General features: G+C 35.7%; 1 protein-coding gene across 1 annotated transcript; it reads left to right on the plus strand.

Annotated features, from left to right (window-relative positions):
- The first annotated feature begins 8,856 nt into the window (after positions 1–8,856).
- On the plus strand, positions 8,857–10,353 carry LOC145958867 (uncharacterized). The gene has a single exon (XM_083076403.1). The coding sequence runs from the start codon at positions 8,888–8,890 to the stop codon at positions 9,677–9,679; it is 792 nt and encodes a 263-aa protein (XP_082932529.1). The 5' UTR covers positions 8,857–8,887; the 3' UTR covers positions 9,680–10,353.
- The last annotated feature ends 4,342 nt before the right edge of the window (positions 10,354–14,695 follow it).

Consider the following 14,695-nt stretch of genomic DNA (forward strand, 5'->3'; position numbering starts at 1 on the left):
AATAGATGAACAATGTAGGTGTGGGTGCTAATCGCAACACTGCAATTAATACATGACACAGTTGTGGACAATGAGAACCGTCACCTTTTTCCCTCTTCATATTCAAATTCATGTATCCGCTTGATCTCTAATATATTTATTCTTAATCTCATGGTAGTCTTAATAATGATTGCGTTAGTGGTGATGGTGACAAATATAATAGTCGATAAAGTTGGCTAACTATATGATCAGATGAAGTAAGTAGGAAATAATAATCTAGTATTGAGAATCTATATTATTAATATGGACCTTATTTTCATATAACATATACTAATCGTTGAACGTAGTGGATACCTATTCAAGTTGACTGCCCTAAAATTCATCTCATTATATTCCTCTTTAATATACATTCATTACATCATGCCGTTTTACTAATTACGGTGATTCTCGCGGCCCAATGCCCGAATGAAAAGGGTTTATTTGTTGAGAAAACCAAATAACATTAACAGGTCGTGATGAAGAAAGGCCCACCAAACAACGGGCCTGTAAAAGTCGTCTAACTTTAGACGCATATTGGACCAAAAGTGGGAGGAAACTTGTTCATCTGTAGTTCAAAAGTCGTGAAATTTATGCTGCAATAACTCCTATTCTTCACATCAAATAAAAAAAATTATAATCTCCTCTAATTAGCGTTTATTTCCCATGCTAGAAGGGAAAGTGATCTACGTTGGCACATTATCTTATGAAAATCTCCGTAGAACGTTCTGCTCTTAAAAGAATTAACTTTGTGTCATTTCAGTAGCAAAATCAAAGTTGCGGATATCGTACTACTAATTCCCTTGAGGATGTTCTCCTTCCATTTCAATTTCTTAATCATTTGGAATTTCAATCATTTCCTTTGCGAAACTTCTTTGATGTTAAGTCGCAAAGCTGTCCTCACGTCCATGTTAAAGTAAAAGAATCTTGCAGTCACAGCGTTTTACACATGACAGCCGCATACATGTATGACCACAAAATGAAATGCCCGTTTATTTGTGTATGAAATTTTATAAACAGTAGTGCTTCCTATAGAATTATGTATATAAAAAAAATCTAAATTTACATTAGTTAACTTTATTTTATTTTATATAAAAATTAAACTTTAAATCTTAAACTATCCCTAATGGTACATATTAAAAATAGTAATCAAATTTAACTTCAAAGTAACTTTTAATATAATAACATTAAAAAATATATTTATATTTCAATTAAAAAAATTTAGATACCCTTTTATTTAGATGAGAGAGAGAGAGAGAGTATTGAAGAGAACTACATTAATGTGGACTTTTTTTTTATTAATTTTATTAAATGTTAAAATAATCTTAGATAATAAAATTTAACAAATTTTAAATAACGAAATTGTGAACTGTAGGGTATTTCATTTGTTTTAAGAAAAGACAAGAAAATAGAAAAGAAAATGATGGGAAGAAGGGCGATAATAAATTAGTATTATAAAAATAGTGTATAAAAGTATTTGTAAATAATATAACTCGTGTCTACGCAATAGTATAATATAACTATTTTATACATTCATCAATATAATGTATGCCAAAAATAGTACTGTATTATTCATTTCTCTACACAATCATCTCCACACAGCAATCACCAATGTCATTATTCACTCCATTTATAGGCAAGTATTGCCATTCACTTCAACAAATTAAAGAAACCAACTTTACAAGGAAAGAAATCCATACCATTACGTGTTTGAAAGTTGAATGGTGAGAGAGAAATTTAATTTTAGCTTAATTTAAAATATCACATATTGAAATAATTTGTTTGGATATTAAATATAAGATACTTCTATAAAAAAAATGAGCACTTTAAAGGAGTTATTATTATTATTATTATTATTATTATTATTATTATTATTATTAAGTAAAGAGAAAGAATTTTAAATCGTAGTTCAAATGAAAAAAATAATAATAATTTCATTGTTAATTATCTAAACTTTAATTTGTTAGTACTCTTTTATAGTTCTCTCTCTCCTCACTTCTTCTTCACATACCTTTACGAATGATAAGTAAACTCGTATTTGTAAATAATATATTTGAATTCGCTTCAACTTTGATGGAGAATATCGTTTAATCGAATACGAGTATGAATAATACTTGATTTATTAAATTGGATATGGGATGATGATGAAGATACACGTACCCATTCCATACCGTATTTTTTTAAAATTTTTAAAAACTTTATTTATTTATTTTTTAAAAATTACTTAACATTCATATAATTCTTACTCTATTTTAAATTTATGTCAAATAAAACCTATTTATTTTAACTTTTTAATTGTTACTCTGTGTTGAAATTCTTGTTTTTTCTATTTAATTTTAAATATTTAATTAATTTTTAGACGAATACGAGACATGTACGAATATATCTGATACACAACGGGGATAGGGATAGAGATACAAATTTCATACCCATTGGGTATGAGGACGGAGATGGGTATAAGCTACGGGATTTAGGATAGGGACAAAGATAAGGATAATGAAACTCGTACGCGCATTGCTGCGTTGCCATCCCTACATACACTTTTCTTTCATCGATTTCTCCCTCCCCCTTTTCCTTCTCTCCTTTTTTTTTTAATTGTTACTCTATGTTGAAATTCTTGTTTTTTTTTAATTTTTTTTTTAAAATATTCAATTAATTTTTGGATAGGCATGAGACAGGTACGAGTATATTTGATACCCAACGGGGATAGAGATAGGGACACAAATTTCATACCCACTAAGTATGAGGACAAAGATGGGTATAAGTTACAAGAACGAGGATAGGGACAAAAACAAGGATAATGAAACTCGTACCCGCATCGCTTCGTTACCATCCCTACATACACTTCTCTTTCATCAATATCTCCTTCCCCCTTTTCATTCTCTCCTTTTTTTTTTTTCTTTCACCTTTCTCTCTCTCCCTCTTTTGTCCACTTCTTCTCTATCTCTTTTTTATCTATTTCACCCCACCCTCCCTCTTTTACTTTACTTCTTTTCCACACCTTTTTACATTCCGATTTGTGTGTGTGTGTGAGAGAGAGAGAAAGATAGGCTTCTTTAAAACTCAAAGTGGTGATTCGTAGCTATAGTTGAGGATTTGTGAGGGTGCGAGGTTTTCTTGGAATTACTTCTTCTTCCCTTTCCCTCTTTTCTTCATTCGAGTGGCTGGTGTTTGGAGGTAAGGGAAGTTAGGAAGTGTGTTAATGAATGGTTGAGTTGAATGCATTGAACAAGTTGTGAATTGCATGCTTTTAGAAGTTGAAGTTGCATGATTTTGGGGTTGGTTATGTTGAACTTGAGTGGTTAGGTTCGTGAAGATGGGAATGAGTGATTTCTTTTATTTGTGGTTACATGTGGTTTCTAATATCTGAGTTATGGGTGTTGTAATTGTGTGATATAATATTTTGCATGTCTTGAATCTTCTATTCTTCAGGAGTTAAGGGTGATTTTTGTGATCTGCATTATGTAGAAATTACAATCACGTCGAGCTTGCTTTTGTGACATCGATCCTAGTTTCAACCAAAGAGCTTTGCCTCGGTCATGCCGAGCGTAGGATTGGTCGCATCGAATGTGAGGAGAGAGACTCGTCTCAAGTTGGGATGGTGTTGGACATGGCTAGAATAGCATTGGACATAAAAGTGTGGGAAGTCTTTAACTTGGCATTATTGGGTGCCATTGAGGTAATGTCAAACGTGAGTCAAGCAAAGACTTTCTGCTTTATAAGAGATCGAATGTGGATTTTTCCACACTGAGCGTGAGGCCCCAGGGGATTTCCACCTCAATCATGTCAATTTCGATTTGGATGGCACCAAACATGAGTGAGGTAGCTCCCTACCACGATGGCACCGGGCATGTGGTATGTTGCGTCTAATGCGGGATGCCTAGATGATATGTTGGTGTTTTGGTGAACTTGTATGGTGAACATGAGTAGATTTTGTTATTCTATTGCATGTTGCATGTTGTTTGAGGATTGTTTTATATATGTTGCTTGGATATGGCATATGTAAATGTCTGTGTGGTGTTGGATGACGATGAGCATATGTATGTTGTATATATATATGATGTTGTTGATCTCTATGGGTATTAATTGGATGTGATGCATGTAGATGATGTGTGTTGAGGTGTGAATGCTAAGAATGTGGTATGGCTTTAAAGCATGTTGGTTAACTTAGGACTTAAAGAGAGAAAAATGTTTTGAAAACTAAAGATACCACATAGGGGACCTAGGAGTGGTGATTGGGTAGGCCACTTTTGGAAAACCCTCCTTAGTAAATGTGTCTCTTGGAATGGGTTTTGAGGTGTGTTGATATCTCCTCCAAGTCCTTAGTTGGTGGTTGAGTAAGGTAGGAGATCGAGGGCTAAAACCATTAATCAAGCACTTTGAAAGGTTGTGTGCTTTCTTGGGGATAATCAATGCTCAAATTTCATATGTAACTTGGTAATGCATGTCAAAGTTGTGGTAAGTCTATACCTAATTGTACTATTCATAACGGTAAAACTAGACTTTCCTAGTATAAGTGACAAGACCTAAGAAACCTGCAAAGAAGGAATTGATATCCTATTTTGCTGTGGTTGAGTCGACGCTTTGGGTGCAAAAATGATTAGGTTGGTTCGGTAAGGTGAAGTCACTTAGACTGTTCATCTTGGTAGGAGATCTATGTAAGTAAATGTGTGATAACATATTGGTTGAGATGTTTGCATATGATGTATGTATGTTAGTCATGGGGTGATCATGTGCATTGTTGAATGTCTTGCTTGACATGGTGTGGATGAGATACATGTTTTCTTTGGGGTGTTTGACTTTCATGTATGTGTTGCTATGATGTTGTAGGTTATATAATTATTTTCTATACTTACATGTTTTCGAACTCTAATTTATCCTTCTGTTTCCATTGTGATTTAAACTATCATACATTGTATGAGAGCAAATTAAGACTAGGCATGAGGAGCTGTTGCTGGCAGGTAGTGTGATCTTTTGTTGGTGGCAATGCTACTCTATTAGAATTAGTAATGTTTTTTTCTTCTCATTCTCATTGATTTGGTCAGAATATATACAATGTAAATGCCTTCACGTTAGGCTACAATCTAGGAAACAATATACTAAACATATGCCATAACAGAAGGCAATTATGCCATAACAGAAGGCAATCAAATATATGCTATAACGGAAGGCTATGAAATAGGAAACTATTTATCTTGTTTCAGTAATATATTTACAATATATTTAACACACCCCCACAGTCGAAGCGGGAGGCTTTTGGACGCTGAGACTGGCTCGAAAATCTTCAAATAAAATTAGCGGAAGACCTTTAGTAAAAATGTCCGCGATCTGATAGCGTGATGGCACATGAAGCACTCGTACTTGTCCGCGGGCAACCTTCTCACGAACAAAATGGATATCCATTTCGATATGCTTGGTACGTTGATGTTGAACTGGATTCCGTGATAAATAAATAGCACTCACATTATCGCAATACACAAGAGTGGCTTGGTGAACTGGACACTGTAACTCCAATAGTAAGTTCCGAATCCAACATGATTCGGAGACCACATTCGCCACACCACGATACTCGGCCTCAGCGCTAGAACGAGATAATGTAGGTTGTCGTTTTGACGACCAAGAAATCAAGTTATCACCCAAAAATACACAGTAACCGGACGTAGAGCGTCGCGTGTCAGGGCACCCACCCCAATCTGCATCAGTGTAAGAGACTAGAGTAGAAGTAGGTGATGAATATAAATGAAGACCGTAATCCAATGTACCCTGAACATAGCGAATAATCCTTTTGAGAGCTGACATATGATCAATCCGTGGATCATGCATATGGAGACACACCTGTTGCACGGCATAAGAGATATCTGGCCGTGTAAAAGTGAGATATTGTAGAGCCCCGGCGAGACTCCGATAGAGAGTAGGATCATCAAAAGGAGACCCAGATGTAGCACTAACCTTGGATTTTGTGTCAACTGGTGTTTTAGATGGCTTACACGAAGTCATCCCTGCCCGTGAGATGATTTCTTTGGCATACTTGTGCTGGGAAAGGAACATACCACTTGTATTGCGAGTGACCGTAATGCCAAGAAAGTAATTTAGAGGGCCAAGATCCTTCATAGCAAATTCAGAACTAAGAAGATCCATGATAGAGCATCGCAGTGTATCAGAAGAAGCAGTTAGAATAATGTCATCAACATATAATAAAATATAAGCCACAGCCGACCCTTTGTGGTAAATGAATAAAGAAGTATCACATTTGCTATTAACGAACCCAATAGAGAAAACATAATCAGCAAAACGCTTATACCAAGCGCGGGGTGCCTGTTTGAGACCATACAATGACTTACGTAAGAGACAAACATAATCTGGATGATGACGGTCCCTGTAACCCAATGGTTGATGCATATACACTGTTTCCTTTAACTCCCCATGAAGGAAAGCATTTTTGACATCCAATTGGTGAATAGGCCATGCCTTCGAAAGTGAAAGGCTAAGAACAGTTCGGATCGTAGCAGGCTTCACCACGGGACTAAAAGTCTCACCACAATCAAAGCCAACCTGTTGTGTTTTCCCATCACCTACAAGAAGGGCTTTATGCCTCTCAAAAACACCATTAGATTTGACTTTATGAGTGAAAATCCACATGGAACGAATGACATTAACATGTGGAGGACGGGGCACCAACTCCCACGTCTTATTTTTAATAAGAGCATCATATTCATCATCCATGGCCATTTTCCAATTATGATCACGAAGTGCCTCAATCGGATTGCGAGGCAACGGAGACCTCTTAAACGTAGTATGCAGGGAATATTTGTGATTGGGTTTATATATCCCATGCTGGCTACGGGTCACAACTCTATGCGGTTGGATAGGACTATTAGGAGGAGATGGATTAATATGTGTTTGGGCAGGAGGTGAGGAATTGGACTCGGAAGGTGAATGAGAGTCACCTAGCATGATGGGGGAAACAGGCTCACGTGGCACGTTGGGCGGAGTCGTAGGAGTGGGAGTACATTGTTGAAGATGGTGAATGACATAAGGAGAGTAACCTGTGTCAAGGAAATCATATGTATGGGGTTTGAGGGAATGTATACTACGAAAAGGAAAAGTATGTTCGTCAAACAATACATGGCGACAAAGAATTATTTTTCCAGAGGAGAAATCATAACACTTGTAGCCACGATGTTGGGTTGGATACCCGAGGAAGACGCAAGGAGTAGACCGTGGTTGTAACTTATTAATAGTGGTGGATGGAATGAGGGGGTAACACAAACACCCAAAAACCCGGATATGATCATAAGACGGAACCTTTTTGTAAAGAACCTCTAGTGGAGACTTATTACCCAACAATTTACTTGGGAGTACATTAAGAAGATAGGTTGCCATTTGGAGAGCATGATGCCAAAAGATGGAGGAAGAGATGCATGAGCAAGAAGAGTACGAGACATATTGTTTATAGTTCGAATCTTGCGTTCGGCTTTCCCATTTTGAGAAGAAGTGTGTGGACACGACATCCGGAATGACATGCCATGTTTTTGACAAAACTGCCCAAAAGACTTGTTAGCAAATTCCCCACCATTATCACATTGCACATTTTTTATATTACACTCAAATTGAGTAGAAATATGAGTTTTGAACGCCAAAAAAATTTCATACACATCAGATTTCCGACCCAAAGGAAAAGTCCATAAATATTTTGAAAAATCATCAAGAAATAAAATGTAATATTTATGTCCCAAAGAACTCAAAATTGGAGAGGTCCAAAGATCACTGTGTAAAATATCAAATGGCATAGTAGTATTGGAAGAGGAATTAACAAAAGGCAACTTAATATGTTTCCCAAGAACACATGACCCACAAAGGCTAGAACTAGAAAGTTTATTACAATCAATGCTTTTATTCTTTCGCAGCACATCCAAGATAGGAGATCCTGGGTGACCCAAACGATCATGCCAAAGCTTAGGGGTGATGGCGGCAAAGGTAGAGGAGGAAGCTTGAATGTTGGGAGAAGAGGACATAGGATACAGATCGCCGCTGCTATTACATCTCATTATTGACATCCCAGTCTGATAATCCTTCACAGAAAAACCAAAAGGATCAAACTCCACAGACACTGAATTATCTTTTGTAAACTTTCGAACAGAAACAAGATTTTTAATCAGTTTAGGAGCATGAAGAACATTTATAAGGGAGAGGGATTGACATGGAGAAGACAAGTTCGTGTGACCATATCCATGAATTGGAATCGTGTGACCATTACCAACAATAATGTGATTATGTGGATGATTGCTCAAATTAAAATAAGACGAGAGATTACCGATAGAAGACGTCATGTGAGATGTAGCACCGGTGTCCATGTACCAAGACTGATCTGGTTGTTGAAGGGACATAGTGTGCATTGCTGTCTCAATATCGGTGGGAGCAGACAAAGTAGACTGCTCAAGAGGTGCAGGGGATGCGGCAGGATGCACATAAGCCTGTTGAGGTGGTCGTGGACCAAGGATACCGACTTGGCGAGGTGGAGGAGTATTGGGGCGAGCCCAGCCTTGAGTTGGAAAGGGACAAGGAGGAATAGGCCGGGTAGGATTATACCAGCCCCATGGAACAGGTTGTTGCTGCTGCCATTGCGGAGGACGGTTGCCACTTTGGTCATGCTGCTGCCAATGCGGAGAAATGAAGCGTCCTTGGCCACCAGAAAACTGCCCCCGACCACCGCCTTTACTGCCAGTGGAGGACCTTCCGCCTCCATTCTTGCGACCACCCCCATGATTGCGCCGTCCACCGCAATCATCCTCTTCCTTCCGCAGGCCCTAACTCTGTTGTTCCTTGCCCACGTTTTTTTTTTATTCCCTCCTTCTCTCTTTTCTCTATCGTCATGGCTTCCACCACATCCTCCTTTCATCCTGCTCTTGCTGTATCAAACATCAAGAATCATGTTTCCATTATTCTTGAAATGGAAAATGTTCAATATTCCACGTGGGCTGAACTCTTCAAGATTCACGCACGATCAACCAAGGTGCTTGATCATATCCTTCCTCCGGCCAACAGCACGACGCCGGCTCCTTCTACTGCCGAAGAGAAGGAGCTTTGGTCCACTTTGGACGCCACGGTTCTTTCGTGGATTTATGCTACCATTTCTAGTGACTTACTGCACACCATTATCGAACCCGATTCAACGGCTATGGAAGCTTGGGATAGATTGCGTGATATATTCCAGGATAATCAACATTCTCGTGCTGTTGCCTTGGAGCAAGAATTCTCTGCCACTTCTATGGAGAATTACTCAAATGTCTCCTCTTATTGTCAACGTCTCAAATCAATAGCAGATCAGCTGAAGAACGTTGGGGCTCCGGTGTCTGAAAGTCGTTTGGTATTGCAACTGGTTGGGGGTCTTGCACCTCCGTACCGTGGTGTGGGAACGTTGATCCGCCAAAGCAACCCTCTACCTCCTTTTTACAAGGCTCGGTCCATGCTCACTCTTGAGGAGGCTGGTTTGGCAAAGGAAGCAGCCACTGAGTCTGCTATGCTCACCACTTCGACTGATGATGGGTCCTCACACACTGCCAAATCTGGACAGTCGAAGAAAAACTATGGTTCGCACCATAACAGAAGGCAATTATGCCATAACAGAAGGCAATCAAATATATGCTATAACGGAAGGCTATGAAATAGGAAACTATTTATCTTGTTTCAGTAATATATTTACAATATATTTAACATACTCTACGTAGCTTGTATAGGTATATTTGATTGACACTAGATTATATAGTATATCTTTGGGATTATTGTATATACATGTATGTGACTTATACCAGTACGATGATGACACTTTTATATTCATATTCTATGTATATATATGTTGGTTAAACTTTATAATTCTAGTAAAATTAGTTTTCGTTGCTATTAGTAATGATTCCATTTAGTGTGACGCTCAGAGCGGATCATTACAACAATAATTTAAAATAAACTTGAATTATTTTATTCAAATGTAGTATCGTAAAAATAAAAAATAATTAGAGAAATTAAATTTTCATGCATTAATTATAATAGTTGCTAAAAATAAAAAAGAAATTATCCATGATATTACTTGACATATTATAAAGGAGCATTCAGAAGTAAATCACCAGTACACCATTAATAAGCTTGCGCATAAAGCTTCAATTAGAAAAAGGTGGTGTATTATTGAATTGGAATGGATAATATATTATGAGACAAGAAAATATATGTATATATGCCTTTTGGAAAGCTTCTTAAGGCACGCTAGGCCTTCCTTTATAGCTCTTTCCTTTTTCCCTAAAGTGACAACAAAATATAATGGATCATTCATGACTTGGATGTGAAAGTTTATATATTAATTTGGCTATAAACATCACCATTTGACACGTGTGGTTTTTGTGGACAAAGCATATGTAAGAAAAACGTAGAGACAATATACGTAACATGATTTACCACAAATGATAAATATAAATTTGCAAATGATCCTCTTCTGACTTATTGACCATGATTTGTCTACACATATCCAAATTGTCCGCAGCAGCAATCGAGGACACATTCTCTGCATGTCACATTAGCATTACATATGTACAGTACTCTAGCTATATATATTTGTATCTATGGGCATAGAGGAGCACATTGTATATCACACTGAAAATGAAAGAAAACGATCCAAAATCTTAATTTGTGGAAATGGACGTATACCCACACGTTCTATACTTAGCAAATCATGCAAATACCAATCCTCGCGCCGTGGAACCTTTCAGAAATGGTCATCATTCCTAAACTATTAGGTAAGAAATTTTGGTTTCTTTCGATTGAATATTGAAGCCATATTTCTCATATGGCGATATAATTGATGAACTGAGATATTTATAATCTATAGCATTCTTTTATTTTTATTTAACGGGTCATGAATTGGTCTCTAAAAATTGCAAGTTAATTGCAACCAAAAGCACTGCTGCACTGACATGTAGTTTTTCGCTTTAAAGATTCTAATGAATAAAACATGTTATAAATTTGATGATTTACGAAATAGCGTGTGAAGCGATGAACTATCTATTTAGGTGAATGTGTTATGGGAGAAAAGTTGATGACGAATTGAAGGTACAACTATACAAACTTAAAAAGTAACAAATTTTCGGAACAATTGGGGCGTCTCTCTAGTCTACCCAATTAGGCGAGATTTTTTTTTTTTAGGTTCGTTCCTGGAGTATCCACCGCCGACAGCAGTGACTAATCTCCTCGCTACGTTGGAGGCACCTCAAAGGGTGGGATAGCTGGCCCCAAGATTTAACGCGGCTGCATACACAAGGCAGGATTCGAACCCCTGACCTTGCTTAAGCGTGGATCAACCCCTACCGCTGAACCACACGCTTGGGGTTTCCCAATTAGGCGAGATTATTAGTAAAAAGAAAATTATCATATATTTAAAATAGATAATTAACATGACTAAAAACCTAATTTGGTCTTTTATTATAATTGTTTGTTTCAGTTTAGTCTCACTTTAATTTTTAGTCTCAATTTGATCCCTAATAAATTAAATTGTTGCAATGTCGGACTTCCATCCAAATTATTTAAATGAAATTAACAGTTGATCACGTGGATGTCACGTAGATGCATAGGTGGATGCCAAATTTTATTAATGCATCTGAAATCAGAACGACCCGTTCTGAAACCAGAACGGCCCGTTCTAGTTCCAGAATGTCAAACACAAACGATCGATGATTATAGTTAACGGTTGTGAATCGTGAAAGGAAAAAGACCCAAGGTACAAAGCATTTCAAACACTTGATTTGGTAATATTGTCAATGGGGATTGATAACTTCAATTGCTAAATATTTGGGCTATACAGTATATCATTAAGGACAATGCAGTGTATCACTAAGGACAATGGTAGCAAGTTTTACTTCATTGTTGGTCAAACTGGAGTGAACTACTTACTACCAAATTGACACTATACAGTCAAGGATGAAACGACATGGTATTTCCTCTTGAAGTCATTGACCGATGTACCCCAACAACAACAATCTGTTCTTGAGAAGGTACAACCTGAAGTAAAGGAAGAAGATACACAGGACTAACATTTCACCACACAACTACATGTACAGGTATATAATGCTGATATCCTATCAGCCATTCAATGTTATATGATGGATAAGATGTATTATTGACACCTTCAGCGTTATCCAGATGATTTCCCTTCTCAATAATTTCTTTAAACTTTTTTAGTATATGTTATGTTATGTTATGAATTTTTGTTTTCAGTCTCTGAACCATATTTTTGTCTTTGAATTTATGATATGTTATGAATTTTTATTTTTAATTTTTGAATCACATTGCGGTATTTTGTTGAACGTATGTATGTAGTTGGCATTTTGGAACGGCCCGTTCTAAAACCAGAACGGCCCGTTCTGGTTTCAGAATGGCCCGTTCTGGATTCAGAACGACCCGTTCTGCTGCACTCGTGGTGTGTTAATTTTGCATCTGGAACGGCCCGTTCTAAATTTAAAATTAACACACAACATGTGCAACCAGAACGGGCCGTTCTTGTTTCAGATGCATTAATGAAATTTGACATCCACCTATACATCTACGTGGCATCCACGTGGCCAACAGTTAACTCCGCTTAAATAATTTGGACGGAAGTCCGACATTGCAACAATTTAATTTATTAGGGACCAAATTGAGACCAAAAATTAAAGTGAGACTAAATTGAAACAAATAATTATAATAAGGGACTAAATTAGGTTTTTAGCCTAATTAACATTAAATATATATATATATATATATATATATATATATATATATATATGTCACGTCATCCGATACTTAAAGATTTATGCGGATATAGATAACTTACGAACTTGAATCGATTTAAACTAATCCAATAAATATGAATCGTTTTTTTTTAGTATTTGAGTCAAACTTCACCCAACTCAATCAAAATTTGATACTGTTTTGATTACGTAATAATGGGTTTGTGTTTTTGACCAGTAATCCAACCCACTCAATCATATATAATACCAAAAAAAATATATAATGATAATAATAATATAATAAAAATAATAAATTAATGTGACCATTAATTACTTGTTCAAAACAATAATCTCTATTACTTTTACTCAATAATAGATATTGTATCTTTGGATTGATAACATTTTAATAATCCAACATATTTATTTTAATTTTTATTTTGTATTAATGTTAGTTGTTGAAGATGATAACAATGTAAAAAATAAAAAAATTTACTTTGAAATTTAGTTTGTAACATTATTTATTTCATCCGTTAATAACATTACATCTAGATATCAAATGGTTCATATCTATTATAAAATATTTAAATTTTTATAATACATAAATTTAATTATATTGATATGATTGAATTAATCTAATTCAATATATGTTCGTAATTGAGATAAATTTTTGCATTGAATAAAAAAAATATACAAACTTAATCTTATCTAATCCATTAAATTTTATTCTAATTGAATAAGTGATTCATTTACACCCCACTCGACTCAACTCGATCAACTTACATTTCTAGAGGTGTTTATTGAAACTTTAGGTTCGAATTCGATGGTAATAAACGCAAGACAATGATCAAAAACGTTGAATTTTGGGCAAGGCTCTGTTTCTTTGATGGGTATGTCCTATTACTTTCACCGGATGTGAGGGGCAGTTGAACAAGAAAAAAGATCATTATTTTGTACTATTGTTTCCAGCACACGACCCTCCCATTCTGTTGTTAACAATTCCAAAGCATGGCATCATTAGATTTAAATCTATATTGCGCAATTGTGAAGCAGACAAAGGGAAAAGATGTTAAAAGAATATTCACACGTGAAAGACAATGAAGAAGGTGTACATATAATTACCATTTCATTTAATGAATCAATAAAGGTGAATGTTTTCAACTATTTGTATTGATTTTTTAGGGTACTTGATTATTTAGAAATTTATAAATTACCCAATATAGATCTGAATCTACTTTTGTTTCCATTTTCTTTCTTGTCCTTTTCCAAGTAAAATGTACAGTGGAAGTGCTTGCGTAACCCACCATGTATCCGAACTTATTGCAGCCTGGAAATTTAGCTAGGATAATCAAAGGATGCATGTCATCAACTTTGCTTCAGTTGCCAATCATAAGGACTGAGCCAGAAAATATTTTGTGGACAATCCTGTGCCTGTCAACATTTAGGAGATGTTTGATAGACATGCTTGATTAGGGAGAAATATTTTCAAAATACAAAAATCATAATTCATCAAAATTATAAATTATGGAAATCATATTTTTTAAAATAACTAAAATAAGTTTGGTTATTCATAAAGATTCATGAAATAATGAAATACAAGAAAGAAAAAGAGAAATAGAGATATAAGAGAGAAAGAGAGGGGAGAGAGAGGGGGGGAAGGAGAACGAGAAATAGAAATAGAGGGGGAGAGAGAAAAGGAGAAGGAAAAAGGAAAAAAAAGAAGAGTGAGAGAGAGAGAAAATGAGATAAAAATAATTCTCGAGAAATTATATTCTTGAATTTTTTTTAAAAAATAATTATCAACATGAAAAATCAATATTTTTAATTTAAATATCTCAGGAAAAAAAACATTTTGTGTAACAAATGTCTCCTTAAAGAGAAAAAACAAAAAATAGAAAAGTAATAATGCATTAGTAATTTTATATTTTGAGATA

This window comes from Cajanus cajan, chromosome 6 (assembly GCF_000230855.2).
Source record: "Cajanus cajan strain Asha chromosome 6, NIPB_CcT2T_4, whole genome shotgun sequence".
Classification (NCBI taxonomy): Eukaryota; Viridiplantae; Streptophyta; class Magnoliopsida; order Fabales; family Fabaceae; genus Cajanus; species Cajanus cajan.

What these genes read in the sequence shown, in the direction of transcription:
- LOC145958867 (XM_083076403.1), top strand. Translation starts at nt 8,888, where the DNA reads ATGGCTTCCACCACATCCTCCTTTCATCCTGCTCTTGCTGTATCAAAC.